Source organism: Neolamprologus brichardi, chromosome 9, assembly GCF_056152115.1.
Source record: "Neolamprologus brichardi isolate AB-2024 chromosome 9, ASM5615211v1, whole genome shotgun sequence".
Classification (NCBI taxonomy): Eukaryota; Metazoa; Chordata; class Actinopteri; order Cichliformes; family Cichlidae; genus Neolamprologus; species Neolamprologus brichardi.
Genome location: NC_142112.1, coordinates 36,947,275 through 36,965,543, shown reverse-complemented (window position 1 = coordinate 36,965,543; position 18,269 = coordinate 36,947,275). Strand labels below are relative to the sequence as shown.

General features: G+C 40.1%; 2 protein-coding genes, 1 non-coding gene and 1 pseudogene across 4 annotated transcripts; 3 read left to right on the top strand and 1 right to left on the bottom strand.

Moving 5' to 3' along the window:
- LOC148101606 (uncharacterized) overlaps positions 1-17,154 on the top strand; it is a 52,515-nt pseudogene extending 35,361 nt beyond the window's left edge.
- Positions 1,103-6,483, bottom strand: LOC148101608 (uncharacterized). Of its 2 annotated transcripts, none has more exons than XM_087846527.1 (3): positions 6,445-6,483; positions 5,499-5,684; positions 1,103-3,600 (listed from the first exon to the last, which is right to left on the bottom strand). In XM_087846527.1, the coding sequence occupies exon 3, from the start codon at positions 3,563-3,565 to the stop codon at positions 2,195-2,197; it is 1,371 nt and encodes a 456-aa protein (XP_087702653.1). In that variant the 5' UTR covers positions 3,566-3,600; positions 5,499-5,684; positions 6,445-6,483; the 3' UTR covers positions 1,103-2,194. The 2 variants fall into 2 exon arrangements, with proteins under 2 accessions (XP_087702653.1, XP_087702652.1); XM_087846526.1 differs by having other exon boundaries at positions 6,316-6,458.
- On the top strand, positions 12,697-15,850 carry LOC148101607 (uncharacterized). The gene is made up of 4 exons (XM_087845714.1): positions 12,697-12,813; positions 13,981-14,086; positions 14,389-15,730; positions 15,846-15,850. The coding sequence occupies exons 2-4, from the start codon at positions 14,069-14,071 to the stop codon at positions 15,848-15,850; spliced, it is 1,365 nt and encodes a 454-aa protein (XP_087701840.1). The 5' UTR covers positions 12,697-12,813; positions 13,981-14,068.
- A 170-nt stretch (positions 17,155-17,324) lies between the features above and the next one.
- On the top strand, positions 17,325-17,396 carry trnae-uuc (transfer RNA glutamic acid (anticodon UUC)). The gene has a single exon. It is a non-coding gene; the product is annotated as a tRNA-Glu (tRNA).
- Positions 17,397-18,269: the final 873 nt, after the last annotated feature.

Genomic DNA, 18,269 nt, shown 5'->3' with positions numbered 1-18,269 from the left:
CAAAAACAGCCACCAAAAAAGATTATGGACAGGGCCATAACAACATGGATATGTTTTGTTTTAAACCATTCCATTGTTGCCCTGGCTTTATGTTTAGGGTTGTTGCATTTTGGCCAAAAAGTTCCATTTTGGTCTCATCTGACCAGAGCGCCTTCTTGCACATGTTTGCTGTGTCCCCCACATGTCTTGAGGCAAACTGCAAACGGGACAGATTCCCCCACCTGAGCTGTAGATCTCTGCAGCTCGTCCAGAGTCACCATGGGCCTCTTGGCTGCATTTCTGATCAGCGCTCCCCTTGTTCGGCCTGTGAGTTTAGGTGGATGGCCTTGTCTTGGTAGGTTTACAGTTGTGCCATACTCCTTCCATTTCTGAATGATCGCTTGAACAGTGCTCCGTGGGATGTTCAAGGCTTGGGAAATCTTTTTGTAGCCTAAGCCTGTTTTAAATTTCTCAATAACTTTATCCCTAAACTGTCTGGTGTCTAAATCCAATCGAGAATCTCTGGCAAGATCTGAAAACTGCTGTTCACCTACGCTGTCCATCTAATCTGACTGAGCTGGAGCTGTTTTGCAAAGAAGAAGGGGCAAGAATTTCAGTCTCTAGATGTGCAAAGCTGGTAGAGACAGACCCTAAAAGACTAGCAGCTGGAATTGCAGCAAAAGGTGGTTCTACAAAGTATTGACTCAGGGGGCTGAATAATTACACACACCCCACTTTGCAGTTAGTTATTTGTAAAAAAATGTTTGAATCATGTTTGATTTTCGTTCCACTTCTCACGTGTTCACCACTTTGTGTTGGTCTTTCACGTGGAATTCCAATAAAATTGATTCATGTTTGTGGCTGTAATGTGATAAAATGTGGAAAAGTTCAAAGTTCGAATACTTTTGCAAGCCACTGTATAAAATATCCTTGATCTTATACACAGCAACTTTACCATTTCTGGTTCGGGACCACTGTCTTCTAAAGGCAGGTACACGAGAACAAAGGGACAGCAAGTCAGTTTCTTACAGAGGAAGAAATAAATAAATAATTATACTGCAATTAATTTTAAGCAGTGTTTAAATAATCAGAAAAAAAATGGAAAGATGCATCACATCTTTGTACATTTTATTTTTCATAGAATTCAGTTAATCTTTTACATACTGCCTGGATAAAATGACTAAAATTTATGACTTACAATAAAAATATTTTTACTGCAACATAAAAAAAAAAAGTAGGTTTGTGTCTTCATGGAGCAAAACACACTCACATCCTGTAAGAAAACACAGACCACTGAAAACTTTAAATATATTCTTACCCACGTGTAATTTTCCACATACTGCCTGTTTAAAAATGACACAAATTTATGAATTTACTTTTTTTTTACTGCAACATAAAAAAATGAAGGTTTGTGTCTTCATGGAGCAAAACACACTCACATCCTGTAAGAAAACACAGACCACTGAAAAATTTACACATGGGTAATAATGTATTTAATTTTCTAAATACTGCCTGTTTAAAAGTGACACAAATCTATGAATTTACTTTTTTTACTGTAACATTAAAAATTGTAGGAACGGTTGTGTCCTTCTGGAGCTATTGTAAGACAATAGAGCCCATTTAAAACACATTTCATGTGAGTTACAACAGAAGTGGCACAGCACTGACACTGATAATTACCTCACGATGAACAGCCAAATAAACAGAACAGGTCTGACAATTTGACCCAGAAGGTGAACTGTTCTGACATTTTGCTTTTCTTGTGATCAGATGATGGGAGTAATGTTTGCTCTGTATGCTGTTTGTGGACACAGCCAGTGAAGTGTAACTTGCTAAACTTGTGTTGGGATAACTAACTCCATAAGCTAAAATTTTGTAATCGCGGCTCGATCGCTTCACAACATTAATGATTTTCTCTTAAACTCTTTTTCTTTCCATCCTGTCTTGCAGCTCTATTGTCATCATCCTTTCCTGAGTATTGCCCTCTCTTTGAAAAAGAAAGAAGGGGCTCAGAATTGATGTAATCCTCCCCCCACCTTCAACCCAAGTATGTGCGGTAGTCACTGCTACCACACATACATGCCCTGAACCACGCTCACATACTTCTCTGTCACTTCTGACTTCATCATGCAGTACCACAGTGCCTCTTTTTGCACCCTTTCATGTTTTCACTAGATCTACAAAGACATAGTGAAGCTCTGACTTTCTCAGGGGCTTAAAGCTGAATTCTGTGAAGCCTGATCTCAAGCTTTTTAAGTTTGACGCAGCATCTAGAAGAACTTTTATTCAGATCCCCTGTTTCTCCCACTGTGTTCAAATGAACCCTGTCAGGGTAATGTTTCATTGGTCTGCCCCTTTTCTCAAAGAAGGACACTTTGTGGGTCTTTTGATGCCTCAATAGACTTTTGTTATGGATGAAAGACTTTCCACACTGACCACATACAAATGATTTAACTCCAGAGTGGGTGCGCTGATGTGATTTTAAGCCAGTCATACGAGTAAAAGCCTTTCCACAGTCACCACATACAAATTGTTTAGTACCAGAGTGGATGAGCTGATGTGATTTTAAGCTAGTCATACGAGTAAAAGCCTTTCCACACTGATCATAGCTGAAAGGTTTATCTCCACTGTGGATGAACTGATGTCTTTTTAAGTCAATAACGTAAGCAAAAGCCTTTCCACACTGCTCACAGCTGAAAGGTTTATCTCCACTGTGGATGAGCTGATGTGTTTTTAAGTTGCTCTTCTGAGTAAAAGCCTTTCCACACTGCTCACAGCTGAATGGTTTCTCTCCACTGTGGATGAGCTGATGTGTTTTTAAGTTGCTCTTCTGAGTAAAAGAATTTCCACACTGATCACAGGTGAAAGGTTTAACTTCACTGTGGACGCCCTGATGTCTCTCTAAGTGATCTCTATCCATAAAAGCCTTTCCACACTGATCACAGACAAATGATTTAACTCCAACATGGATCATATAATGTCTCTTTAAGTGACCTTTTCGAGTAAAAGACTTTTCACACTGATCACAGTTGAAAGCTTTAAATTTCATGTGGACGTCCTGATGTTTTTTTAAGGTGCATCTCTGAGTAAAGGTCTTTCCACATTGATCACAGCTGAATGGTTTCACACCGGTGTGGAGTAGCTGATGTTTTTCTAAGGTGCATCTCTGAGTAAAGGTCTTTCCACACTGATCACAGCTGAATGGTTTCACACCGGTGTTGATCAGCTGATGTTTTTTTAAGTTGCTACTCAGAGTAAAATACTTTCCACACTGATCACAGCTGAATGGTTTCACACCGGTGTGGATCAGCTGATGTGTTTTTAAGCTCCATCTCTGAGTAAAAGACCTTCCACACTGATCACAGCTGAATGGTTTCACACCGGTGTGGATCAGCTGATGTGATTTCAAGCTACCAATCTGAGTAAAGGTCTTTCCACACTGATCACAGCTCAAGCTTCTGTCCTCCCTGTTGGCGCGCTTGCGTCTTCTGGGCTGCTTCATAGCAGGAAAAGTCTTTTCCACAGGGATCGCCGCTGGCTCATCTTTACTTGCTGGTGCTGGATGTTTTTGGTTGATATCATCCATGTGCTGAGGTTTCGGCCTGCTTTCACTTCTTTCTCCTGTAATGACAAAGAACCCAAACAGTGACATCAGGTCTATACCTTCAGCTCATCCCCAAGTGCCCCCTCTTACCTCACAAAGCCGGTCCGTGAAAATATTGTCAGGCATAAACCGGTCCATGGTGCAAAAAATGTTGTGGACCCCTGGTCTACAGCATTCTACCCCCTAAGGACACGTAGTCTAATGTCTTTATTTTTCAGGGCCATGTCCACTTAATACTACACTATATGGTTATATGGCATTCTAGTTAATATAAAGTATAGAATTGAGGCACTTCAAATATTTTCATCTCAACACCTCCTTCCTGGAGATAAGGAGGAGTCTCACTATCTGCCTAATAGGGGTGGGGGAAAAAAATCGATACTATATAGTATGGTGATATTTTGTTTGCTAATAATGTATGGATACAGGGACAGCAGAAATCGATATTTTGTTACAAAAAAGGTTTTTGTGCTCTGACTTCAGAGCATGTTGATCCTTTTTCTGAGCAAGAATCCTGACATTCCTTCACTGTCCAAATGTGTTTCACTTTTTTTTTTGGCAGCAATAAACATGACAGTTTACTTATTTTAATTTAAGACATGTTTTATTTTAATTAAGTTTAAAACTTTTTTATTTAATGTAAAATTATATTTTGTTTTAATTTACTTTCAAATTCTTCAGTTGCTGAAGGGGCTGCATAGTTTTCATAAACTGCATAGTTCAGAATAGCTATAATTGTACCAGATGGTTGATTCAGTTAAGTTGGACTAGACTGTAATACAAACCGTTCAGTTTGTCAACAATAAAACTGAAATGAGAGAAAGACTGAGTGTGAGACTTTGATATTAGATAAAATGAATATTGATAAAGTTTACCTTTATGTACAGAATCTGAATATCGCAAAATATTTTAAAAAATTGCAATATCGTATCGTGCGTTGTATGGTGATTCCCACCTCTACTGCCTAATGTCTCATGGTGCCTGGGAGTGTCAGTCCAACTCACTCACAATACCCATCTGTGTGTGTGGAATAACCTGTGAAATACATATTTGATGTTTTCCTACATGTAGAACAAAGTTGCACAAAATGTGATATTGTCAAAACATATGATCAACACATAAAATAAAGAAATGTCCATCACAAGAGTTAGCAGCTTACACAAGAAAAGACGTCGGAAAGAATATGAAAGAAGAAAAGTGGAAAAGGAAAACAGAGCATTTTAAATGAGGTCATGCTGAGCCTCTTGTCCCGATTGTTTTATGTTGGGCTGAGAACAAACAACCAATACTCAGATCAGGTCCAGTACACAACAATTATGTATTAAGCACATATGTGGGAGACGTGCACGATACCACCCTCAGTGTAGTTGGGTAGATCTCAAAGAGGAAGCACGAGAACTTCTTTATTTAAAGGGTTGTACACGCTAAAGATGCATGAGCAAGTTACATATCATGCATCAGCGACAGTTAGCTGCATCTCCTTTTTACAACACTTAGAATGCAGTTTCGAGACCCTTTCACCCCCAGCTGTCTCCTCTTGTTCGTTATGAGCCCCGTGATTGTCTATGCCAAATCCTGAGTACATCCTGTTCTAACCGCCCCTGTGCAGGAACGTATGCAGTTACAAGCAAAACACTTATTTTAATGTGTTTAAGTTTAAATATTATTTTGCTTCTTTACTGACTGACACTTACTGAAATACTGCTACATGTATATTTCCCACAATCTCCACAGACATCACCTTCATATGAATGGAAACAGAGAGTTTAACTCAAATGATAAAACATTAAGGTACTGAGGCAGACAAACAGAGAGGCTAAACAGAAGGCAGAAATCAAACCAAAATGAGCTAAGAGAGAGAGACCCTGTAGAAAATGATAAAGTTAAGCAACCAATGTAGTTATAACTGACTTACTCTGGATCTCCTCTCAGACTCAGGAGGGGGCGAGCGGGCCGGCTTTGTAGTTGGAGTCGGACCAGCAGAGACAATGGGCTCACTGACCTCCACTCCCCAAGTCAGTCACCACGAGGACAAGTTCTTTGTTTAGAGATGATTTAATCCAAGCTCACCAACAACATCACTCAGCTGTCCTCGTCAGAACTGATAAAATAAAAGCAGTTACATTTAGAAACGTCAGTTTACTAAAAATAAAAATATTGCTCTTTTAGCCTCGCTCACATGTTCTGTAAAGATTAAATGACTTAAATCATCACATTGTTTACAAAAACACTTTTTTTTTTTTTTTTTTACCAAACTCAGCAAATAAGTGCGCGTCCAGAAATAACTGTTTTATCTCGTTTGACATGGAAACTTAAATTTACAAAGACACACTGAACGCACCTTCCTACCAGCTGTAACCTAAAGCTGGGCTCACACTGTGCGATTTTTACAGTCGCATTATTCAGCTTCTGCTCGAACTGCACGATTGACTCGCAGGGGTTAGAAGTTCGTAGGTCACGATGCAGAGTCTCACACTATACGACCCGATGCTCTGATGCGACCCGAGTGCTCACACTGTGCGTCCATAAAATGAAGGTTATAACAGAAATTCTGTCGCTCGCTCACACAGACACGCACACCACCACCATCAACTTTGCTAAATTGCTAAACACTGATCAGGCAGCTGTGATTGAGCAACAATGTCCATCCAACTATTTTCACGGTTGTGTTTGCTCGTGCACAGTGTAAGCCCAGCAGAACGTACGTTCGTCTTCACAGCTGCAATACATACCTCACAACAAGCCGTTCATCAATGACATTAAACACGAGGCTTCGCCACAATACTTTGATGCGGGTTCTTCAAAAAGTGCCCTATTTTTAAAACGCCGGCAAGACACAGCAAAGAGCACAGTACGCGCACCTCTTCTTCTTCGTCTCCTCCCCTGCTTCTTCTTCTTCTTAAGTTTTATTGGCGGTTTGCAAACAATAAAATGGTGCGTTACCGCCACCAACTGGTATGGAGTGTCGACCCTCAAGCCCTCCCCAAATGTTTACTCTCTTTTAAAAAGTGGAATAGGGCCTGATAACGTCTTGAGTCCTTTTGCAGTAAATCAATAAGATCCAGTTTAATTTTTATGTTACTGAGGTTTTGGATCAGTTACCTTCGCTCCACCTGATATTTCTGACAGTGTAATCTAACATGTTCTATAGTTCACCCTTCTCTGCAGTGACCATGTTTCCCTGCATCATGTTTCCCTGTCATGGATAGTTTTGTGTTCAAACCAGTATGTCCAAACCTTATTCTAGACATGACCACCTCCTCGCTCCTACTCCAAACTGTGCTCCTCGTTTCTCCTGCTCTCCTTTCAATTTTATTACAAGCATCGTCCCCTCCTTTCTTTATCCATTGTATTCCTCCCTCTTCTGAAACCACTTCGATGTTTAGATATGTATCCTTTATTTTCTATATAACATATTCATTTGTCATTTATTATTCGCTCCGTGATTTTAAAGATGTCAGATGTTAAAGCTATGAGACTGTAATTTCTTGGAAGGTGATTTAATAAATCATCCGTATCTTCTATCTGTTTCAGTAAAGCCCTATTCTCTATGATGGCATTACTCTTCCTCTTCACCCTTCCTCACTAATATTGCCTGAACTGTGGATTTTAACAAACGTTTTTGCCAACACATTTGCCTTCTCCTCATTTTTTACTGCTCTTGCCTCTCTATTCCTCAAGATTGGACATTCATACTCCTCTTTTATTCCATCCATCTGACCGTACCAGCTTTATTTATATGGTTTTATGTTAAAGTTTATATAGCGCTTTACAAAGTACTGTATATATACAGGTAGATTTAAACAAATGAACAAATAAACAAATAAATAAAATAAAATAATTTAATTAAAAATGTTTTTAAAGAAAGTTGAGTCAACCCCTTAAAATAGTGCCAAAAGCTTCAGCAAATCAATATGTTTTCAGATAAGTTTTAAACTCAGAAAGAAAAAAGACCTGCCTAACGTGCAAGGACAGATTATTCCACAACAACGAATGCATCACTAACCCCACAATAATGTGTGTTACAATATTCCAGCCTAGATGTAACAAAGGCATGTATTACTGTCTCATAACACTCCTTTGATAAGATGGGCTTTATTTTGGCCAATTGCCTCAAATATAAAAGCTTGATCTTAAGATCTTATCGCCCGGTTTGCCACCTCTAAGACTACATTACAAGTAGAAGAATTTAATCAGCAACCTCAACATTTATATCAATCTTTTGTATTTCCTGGTCACTGACTAATCTAAATGTTTACCAATCAGCAGTACTGAAACACCACTTCTAAACACCCCCTTTGTCATGTTTCTCTACACTCAGTTCTATCTCAGTCATAGGATAGCGGTCTTTACCTACGGTCGGTACCTGCCATGAACAAATACCTGCTAATGAGTCTGACACTATTGTGAGGTCAGTTGCTGATTCTGAACTTGTTCTAACATTCACTCTTGTACAGAGGTGGGTAGTAACGAGTTACAGTTACTCCATTACATTTACTTGAGTACGTTTTTGAAAAAAATGTACTTTTAAAGTATCTTTTTTGCACAATACTTTTTACTTATACTTGAGTACATTTGTGAAGAAGAAACTGTACTTTTACTCCACTACATTTGAAAAATTCGACTCGTTACTTTTTAAAAAAACAATTAGTTTAACACATTAGATAACATGCCACCAGTGGAGTTTCCAGTAACTTTTTTTTACCAATGAGATGTGGCCATGCAGTCACATGACCAGTTTGAAACTGTGGTGGGCAGAGCGGCCCAAGCGTTTCAAAGTAGCGACACACGAAAAGAAGAAGTATGAAAACATTGCAGAGTCTACGCTAGAGCTGAAGAGGATGAACAGCATTTTCCTCACATGTAAAGAATGTTTCGTTTAAAAGCAGTACAAAAGAACAGCTATGTCTGCAGTGTCTGTGTCTTCAGTGAGAGCCAAAACAAACCAACTTTTCAGCGTGAAAAAACTCAGCTCGTGTAACCTGAGGAAATGGTACGTTTTCTCTAAATATCTTTTTAGCTGTGGTTAGCTGGATGTCAGCAGCTGTGTCGAGCTGGAGCTGCGAGTCATATTTTCGGCACTACGTTGTAGTGAGATAAGTTTGTAGGTGTTTTGTGCAACTTCTAATGATGCGCGAATCATGAACAAATCGTTCAATACTCGAGAATCACTTTACTGACTCATGAATCATGATTCACAAGCCCAACTGACTCACTGACTCATCCCTGTTGCTGTTAGCAGCAATATATCTAGCTTATAATTAAAATTGTGGAGAAAAAATCAACATCCAGTATCTTAACAAAATAAATTCTGCTCTGAACTGGAAGAAAAAACCCTGAGTAGAAGCTCACATCAAGACAATAGCTCCTCGGTTCACAGTAGTATCGCTCTGCTAACATGCTAACAGCACATATGAACTACTCACCCCCTCCCTTCCTGTGCTGAATCGTAGCGTAAGCGAATCACTCAGGACTCGCTCACCCCCTCCCTCCTGTACTGAATCATAGAGCGAACGAATCACTCACTCACTCAGGCTGTATCCCAATTCAGGGTCTGCACGCTTGAAATACGTGCACTACGCGCACTACGTACGGTGCGTACTATAAGTACGAGAAGTGCGGAAGTGAGAGGCTTGTGAAATGGGACGGTCTAGCCTTCGTCGCGCTGTTCAGGTTGCCTAGCAACCATAATACTAACCACGAGAAACGTTACATACAGCTTTGTGTGACAGAAATGAAGGAGAAAAAAATGTTTTGTTGGTCATTCATTTTTGTCATGACATCACTTTGATTAGTTGAGTATCTGAGGCTGAGACCACAGGACTGTAAAACATGATTGTTGGGCTTCATTTCTGTACTGAACAGTCATTACAAGATTAGTTAGTAACAATTAGCTAATGTTGTTCATGAGACTAAAATCATCTCACTGTGGTAATGTAAATATAATATGGACAATATTATACTTTATATACACATATATATATATATATATATATATATATATACACACACACACACACATATATATATATATATATATATATATATATGTATATGTGTGTGTGTGTGTGTATATAAATGTGTATACGCATATATATATATATATATATATATATATATATATATATATATATATATATATATATGTGTATACACATCGGGTTGTTCTCTGGGTATTTTTCCAGCTGTCCAAAAACTTGCGCCATGTAGTGCTTGTATAATGTCCACAGAAATATCAGCTCTTACACTCCTTCTTTAACCACCTGGACACTATTTAAGGCAGTGGCTCAGTGCTTCTTGTCACTTGATTGCTCAGTAACCTGATTTAGGGCAGCCATGGCAAATCTCGTGGAGAGAATCAGCGTTTACCATTTTAAGAGTAAATAAATGTGAAAGCTGTTCCATCCTAAAAGATTACAACACTGTGTAGTTTGAGATTTTATAAAGGTTTCAGCAGCTTTTGATTTTGCCGCATGTGTGGAAAGTCATGAGTGAGCCTTTGTGTTGTACTGTGAGTCAGGGGCGATTCTAGGATCAGAGCTTTGGGGGGGCTGAGCACCCAGAGAGCTGCCCAGCCAGGCAAAATAAACTTTACTCGTCACGATGAGACTTCTTCTCTGTCTCTGTCAGTCCCTGCATCCTTAAATGTCTCCAGTTGTCCCGAGTTCTCTGTGACTGTCTCCTTGGTGCATTTAAACCCCTGTTCCTCCCTGTCCTCATCGTCTGTTGTGTTAGTCTCTGTTATCAGTCATCATAATTTTACCATCTCTGTGCAAGTCTGAAAATTTCTTTATTAAATCATAAGATTCTTAAATTCATCAAGTCTCTCTGTGCCTGGGTCCTCGTCACAAAACATGACATCACTGTTTTGTACATTTTAACGCAATTTAATCCCACATTTGTGAAAGAAAAACACTTTTTTGGAAAGTCTGTAACAAAACCATCAAATCTGATAAAGTTTATTTAAATGCTGCAAAAGAAGAATGGATTGGAATAAAAAAAATACATATCCTAACCTTAATTACTGTAGGAGAATAATGAATGATGCTCATAGTGAGTAAAAAGTAAACTGACTGCATTTTTTGGACAGAGATTCACTTTTAATGAGTATGTGTAATATAATTCAGATACAAAAAAAAAATACTCCCAAAACCGAATAAGTTATTACAAAATATTAATAAAAAAATATAAAAATGGAGGCAACTTTGCCTGCGGTAGAATGTACACAATGTATGAAAAAATCTTTACTGCAGATACTAATTTTAATCATTTAAAAGTGTGGCAGTCATACAGACAACTGGACGGTCCAAAAGTTGGCCTACCTATTGCTGGCTGAGGTTTTAGTAGACCACATAAAAATATATCATTCATTTTAATCTCCCCGATCAATGATAATGTTGGTGGAATGTTGTTAAAGAGGGTCAAAAATGTTTCAAACCAGTTTGTTTGGCAGATTCTGTACAGCAGCTTTAATATAGGAAGGACACAACTTCCTGATTGTGAGTAAAATCAGGTTTGTTCTCTTTGTCAGTTTAACAGTTTCTGTTTTGCCTGTCTTCCTGTCTTTGTACTTTCTCCCCACGTTCCCCTCTTTGGACTGACAATCATACACAAATAGATTGTATTCAATTAGATGAAAAAATTACATTAATATGAAAAAAAAACTATTAAGATCACTAACAAAAAGTCCTCTCTCAGTCTACTTTCAACCAAAAGGCAAATAACCAAACCACGTCTAATAAAAGATATAAATATTGAAACACTGATCCAACATAATCCTTTATTGACGGATAATTTGAATTTAGACTTTTACCTGAATGTGGCTCCTTTTTTTGAAAAAAACTACCTTATATCCATTATGAACCTGGCTGTCTCTCTGTACACACACACACACACACACACACACACACACACACACACACACACACACACACACACACACACACACACACAACAGGAGTTATAAGGTTAATGGGCATTCAGTCAGTTAGCTAGTTAGTATCCATTTCAATCAGGACAGTGGTAACAACAGCAGGCTACGGACGATTTTAAGTTTTAGATGTTAAAGGCTGTACACATTTCAATGGGAGCAACAGGATTGTCAAATGTCAAATGTCGCTGACAGGACGGATTGTGGGGTAGCAAACATCATCGGAAAACAAGTTTTCAACACTGCAGGTTACCAGGGTGTAATGTTTTTCAGCTATAAAGAAACATGGTCAAAAAGTACAAAAAGTAAGAAATCTTTGGGGGTGCTTTGATTCTGGTGCTGAAGCACCCCCCAAAAATGGGTTAAAATCGCCCCTGCTGTGAGTTTCTCTAGAGAAACAGAGAGAGTTATTCCCTGTACTGTATGAACACATTCAGCATTGTGCAGTCAATCCAGATCATTCCACATGAATGTGAGTGTGATCGTCAGAGCAGCACTGATCAGTGCCAGGTTATAATGTCCACAGTGTACACAAACACTACGTGTAGATGAAATGCTAATTAAAGAAGGACTGTAAGATCTGATATCTCTGTGGAGATTATACAAGCACCTCATGGCGCACGTTTCTGGATAGCTGGCAAAGTACGCGGAAAACAACCCGGAAATATAGGGAGAATACGCAAACTGCTCACAGTAAGAGGCTGAGGTTGCACAAGCTTCTCCATTCCTCCTGTCAGGCCTGAGCCACTATGCTGCCCATTTTCCAACCTTGCAAACAAACGAGCTGAAAGCCAGAAAGCTGAACTCTACAGCTTGTTGTGGTGCCCTGTGGCTTTAGGTGCTGACAAGCCTTCCATCTGTTCTCCAGCATTTTCATTTACAGCCATAAAATATCTCCACATGTTGCTCCTCTTGCTCACTTTCTGAAGCACAAATTGTTTTTTTAAGAACAGCTGAGTCACGTGACCGCACAGCAACAAATCACAAAAACGTAGAAAAAGGGGGCGGAGCAAAGTGAGTCTCCCGCATAAGAAGAGGCGTTCGCACAGACAGAGCTACTTTTTCATCCACAGAGAGTAAAGTCTTAACTTAGAGGAGAGAAACAAACTAAAGTATTGATCATAAACAACTACCAACGTTTGGATCGATATCTGCATCGATCTGCCCACCCTTGTCTCCTGGATCGTAGCTGAGATCAGCGTGAACCACGTGGGTCTCTGCTCCCTGATCTGTTTCCTGTGTTTGGAAAGAGTTCCAGCTTCATCACGGAGTTTCTCTCGGTTTGTGGGCTCATCTAAAGGTAAGCACCGAGCTAACTTTACTGTGAGTTCAGTTCATGTTGAGTTTAGCTCCTGAATGAGGTCTTCTGCTGCTCTCCTCGGTGTCTGTTCACAGTTTATTGTGAACACGTTGAGAGAAGAGTGAGAGAGTGTTTGGAGAAAAACACCAACTAATCATTAGCTCAGCATGCTGGGAGAAGTTGGAGCAGAAAAGTCTTTTCATTGTCCCTGCAGCTGTTTTTCTGCATGCACCAAACCTCTACAGCCTCATTTCTATTTGAAGTGATAACAGGAAATGGATGAGAGCGATCTGCTGCAGTATCAGGGTCACAATAAACTTTATTGTCCAGCTGCTGTGGATGAACACATGAGAGGAAGTGAACTTTTTTTTTAAATTAGCAAAAGAAAAACACCAACTAATCATTAGCTCAGCATGCTGGGAGAAGTTGAGCGTTTGCTGGCAGAAAGTTGGAGCAAAAAAGTCTTTTCACTGGTAAAAGCTCACTGATCAATGATCATGAGTAGCTTTCACGAAGAGTTTGGGGAATGGCTGCAATCACATGGTCATGAGAATTTGCATATTAATGGTCAAGGAACTGACCTCCCAGCCCATTGTTCCTTTGGTGGTGCTAGTTTCAGTCATTATGTAGGTGCAACTGGGGGGCTGAAGGTGTGGAAAGTGTGGGGTGGGGGAGTAACAGGTCTGTCCCTGTTTGTGGGAACCACAGGAGGAGCTGTTCAGGTTGTTGCTGGGTGTGAATTGTTGATGGAGTCTTTAAACTTGTAGTTGCTGTTTTCCAGACTGAAGCAGAGTCGTTAGCTGAAAACTGGTTTTAGAGGTTCATTCAGGACACCTTCTCAGGCTCTTACAGCCTTACCTGTATCATAACAAAGTGTATAAACCCCAATCCACCTTTAACATGGTCCCTCTCCCAAACCTTCAAATAGGACTTTCTGGCCCTGTCATAGTAAAGGGCTGCTTAGAATATTAGAGCCAATGTCACAAAGTTCCTCCTGAAGTATAAGTGAGTGAGAGAGTTTCCTCACTTTGCAGCACAACACGTCTCACAAGATTTCTACAAGCAATCAGAGTGAAATTTGTACTTTGTGTTGTCAGATGAACATATGAGACACTTTGACTCTTCAGTGCAGTGTGGAGCCTAACAAAGATCTGTTTTGTGTCCCAGCTGATCAGCAGGAGGAGAAGAGTCTGACGGAGCAGCAGAGGAACATTTTCAGCCATCTGGACTCAGCTGAGTCACTACAGAGGAAACAATGAGCTCAACACAGAAGGTGAGGAAAATATCACAGTTTCACCAAATAATCAGTCACGTCTAAAACTCTCATACTCCCAACCTGTTATATCACTGTGTTGTATATTATTATATACTATGGATTTTTGCTCTATTGTGTTTACAAACATCAAGAAGTCACAAGCAAAGGGAGACCACACCATAGCAGATATTTCAATAAAGGTGTATTAATCAAATTTATTAATTAATTAATGTAGTTTAAAGCTATGTCAGAGGTGAAATTATGTGTGTGTGTGTGTTGCATTTCACTCACTGCCTCTGTTTGTGTCTCTGTCACTGCAGGACCAACCGAGAAGTCAGCGCTCTCAGGAGGCCGACAAACCTCACAGAAGAAAGGGAGAGAAAAAACCCAGCTGTGACCATTGTGGGAAGGATTTTACCGTAAAAGCTTCCCTAAAAATGTATCAGGTCATCCACACTGGAGAGAGACCGTTCAGCTGTGGAGACTGTGGAAAGTCTTTTGCCAAGTCTGGACACTTAAAAAGACACCAACTCATCCACACTGGAGAGAGACCGTTCAGCTGTGGAGACTGTGGAAAGTCTTTTACCCACTCTGGAAGCTTAAAAAAACACCAACTCATCCACACTGGAGAGAGACCGTTCAGCTGTGGAGACTGTGGAAAGTCTTTTACCCAGTCTGGAAGCTTAAAAAACCACCAACTTATCCACACTGGAGAGAGACCGTTCAGCTGTGGAGACTGTGGAAAGTCTTTTACCAAGTCTGGAAACTTAAAAAACCACCAACTCATCCACACTGGAGAGAGACCGTTTAGCTGTGGAGACTGTGGAAAGTCTTTTACCAAGTCTGGAAGCTTAAAAAACCACCAACTCATCCACACTGGAGAGAGACCGTTCAGCTGTGGAGACTGTGGAAAGTCTTTTACCCAGTCTGGACGCTTAAAAAACCACCAACTCATCCACACTGGAGAGAGACCGTTCAGCTGTGGAGACTGTGGAAAGTCGTTTACTGAGTCTGGAAGCTTAAAAAAACACCAACTCATCCACACTGGAGAAAGACCGTTCAGCTGTGGAGACTGTGGAAAGTCTTTTACCCAGTCTGGACACTTAAAAAGACACCAACTCATCCACACTGGAGAGAGACCGTTCAGCTGTGGAGACTGTGGAAAGTCGTTTACTGAGTCTGGAAGCTTAAAAAAACACCAAATCACCCACACTGGAGAGAGACCGTTCAGCTGTGACGACTGTGGAAAGTCTTTTACCCACTCTGGAAGCTTAAAAAACCACCAACTCATCCATACTGGAGAGAGACCGTTCATCTGTGGACACTGTGGAAAGTCGTTTACTGAGTCTGGAAACTTAAAAACACACCAACTCATCCACAGTGGAGTTAAAGCGTACACCTGTGATCAGTGTGGCAGAGCTTTTACTCAAAGTAGCAGCTTAAGGAGGCATCTAGTTACCCACTCTGGGACTAAGGCATACAGCTGTGACATTTGTGGAAAAACTTTCAGCCAGATGGCGACCCGAAATACACACCTACGCATTCACACCAGACATGATGTGTACAGCTGTGATCAGTGTGGTAAACTATGTTTAACAGGCATACAGTTACAACAACACATGTTTACCCACTCTGAGGAAAGACCTTATAAATGTGACCTGTGTGAGAAGACTTTTAAATCGCCACGTTACCTGAAAGCACACCAACAGATCCACACAAGAAAGACTCTACAAGTGCAGTTACTGTGAGGTATGTACTTTTATTTTTATCTTGTCAGCCTGACTGTTTGAAACAACTCTGCTCATCAAATTGTGTTAGCATGTTGGCAATTTTACTGCATGGATAAACACCTCTGAATGATTATTCAGACTCTAATCACAGGTTTTTAGTAATAGTGTTTGAGGATTATATTACTGTTATTGTAGCATTAAACTAGTATTAATTTAATGTTTTTGCTCTTATCGTCTGTATAGCACATTATATATTGAGCTGAGTGTGATAATGTAAACAGTAAAATGTAATTGGACTTTGGCAGAGATGCTCTTTATTTCAGGATTTATGTTCAGGGTGAAAATGTTGAAGGACTGACTTACACTGTGTTTGTGTCTTTGTTTAGAAGCAGAGCGACACAGATGGATCCAGTTCTCAACCCTGTCATCGCTGTGGGAAAGACTTTTTTGTGACCTTTGTGGAAAAACTTTCAGTCATCGAAGGACTCTGAAAATACATCAAAGTAGACACACTGGAGACAAAATAAACCACTGTAAAGAATGCGGGAGAGGCTTCACCACTTCAAAGGACTTCAAACAATATGAACTCCTTCACAGTGGGGTTAAAAAGCACGTCTGCGGTCAGTGTGGGTCATCCTTCATCCGTGCACATCAGCTTCAAAAGCGAGTCCACACATGAGAGAAACCATACAAGTGCAGACACTGTGACAAAACTTTTTCACAATCATGTGATCATACTAAGCATGAAAGATAACTTCATCTGTGAGAGCGTTTGAGTAATCTCAGTTCATACTCCACTCACAAACGATTCCATGTTACGAATAACCTGTTACGTCTTGATTCCCGCTTTTAAGTAAATCTTGTAAACAGTACATTTGCATAACAACTGAAACCAGTCCAATGAATGAACAATGGGCTGTGAGGTCAATTTCTTGGTCGTTAACAAGCAAATTCTTTTGAGCATTGATCAACAACCACTGGTCAATGGCCATGAGTACCATTCACAGAGCAAAAATTTGCATAATGATTATGAAGGAACTTGTTTTACTGTTACCAATGTTCAAAAACATGTACTAAATTATCTCCGCTGTGCAAACATCAGCCTAATCATGCAGGACTGAAATCATTGGCATCTCTGGATCACAGTGAATCTGAAGAGACAGAAAGATCCTCTTCTGGTTTCAGGGTCAGACTTAAACCCTTGAGATCAGGCTCCACAGAGTTCAGGTAGAGTCTCCTGACCTGATGAGGCAACTATTAATGAAAATGTGCCTCGTTACATTTTAAGCTTTCTAAACTGTTCTACTGTAGTGTTCATGTTGAGTGGTTAGCTTTGTTCCAGTAGTTGAATCAAAACATCTGTTTCCTCTTATTATGTTTTTATTGAATGCATCAATCCATGTTTTCTGCAGTTTTTTTCAGCTTGTTTCTTATGAAATCCTGCAACAGTTAAACCAAAATTTTATATGTTAAATAAGTTACAAAAGTGTCCTTGATTTCACGACAGTGGTGCGAAAGCACCTCACTCCCATATGGTCTAGCGGTTAGGATTCCTGGTTTTCACCCAGGCTTCCCGGGTTCAACTCCCGGTATGGGAACATGTCTTTAATGTTTCCCTAAGCCAAGGTGTAACGTCTGTTATTCCTATGCTGGGATAAATGGAGATGGTTGTTGGCAGGTTCCTGTTAACTCTTGACAATGTGCTAGTGAACAAAGAAATCACAAGGATCTTCTTGGTGCAGCACTGCATACTCATTTGCAACCTCCAGTCAATACTCCAAGCACGAGCAGAATACAGACTTTTCCCTCTTCCCCTTAGGATTGCCATGAAGGAAACAGGAAAACCAGCCAAAACCTGGCTAAGCGCATGTCATGACACAAAACAGCCAGCTGGTCAGGCCAGGTATCACCAGTCTGTTTATACCTACGGTTCAGTTGCCACTCTTCTACTGATGAGGATGTACACATTCTAGGCGGGGAGGAAGGATAGTGTGAGCGGGGAGTCAAGGAGGTCATTTATGTGAAAAGCAAATGGCCATCTTTGAACCGAGGGAACAGCACTAAGGGTACATGTTTCACCATCTTTCAGTGCTGTGATTGCAGCCATTCCCCCAACTCTATGTGAATGGTAATCCTGTCCATTGATCAATGGTTGTGGCAATTTGCATGTGAATGATGATGAAAGTGAGCCAACAGCCCCTTGTTAATCAGCGCAAACAAACTGATCGCCATTGTTAATCAGTTTTGGGTATTCTGCAAAGGTACTGTTTATGAAGTTGAAGAAAGTTGTTCCAGTTTGTGTTACACCTTTGCAAGCTTTGCTGTTTCCCTGCTGTAACTACATGCCACTCAAGTGTGCTTCAAGTCCACCGCATTGTAAGGTGTTAGGCTGTGAGGTCTAAGGACCTGGGTTAAAGATGAATGGGAAAAACTCGCTCACAGCTGACTAATGAACATATGTTTGCATGCTT

Excerpts from the sequence above, each read along its gene's own strand:
- LOC148101608 (XM_087846527.1), bottom strand. The coding sequence starts at position 3,565 with ATGGATGATATCAACCAAAAACATCCAGCACCAGCAAGTAAAGATGAG.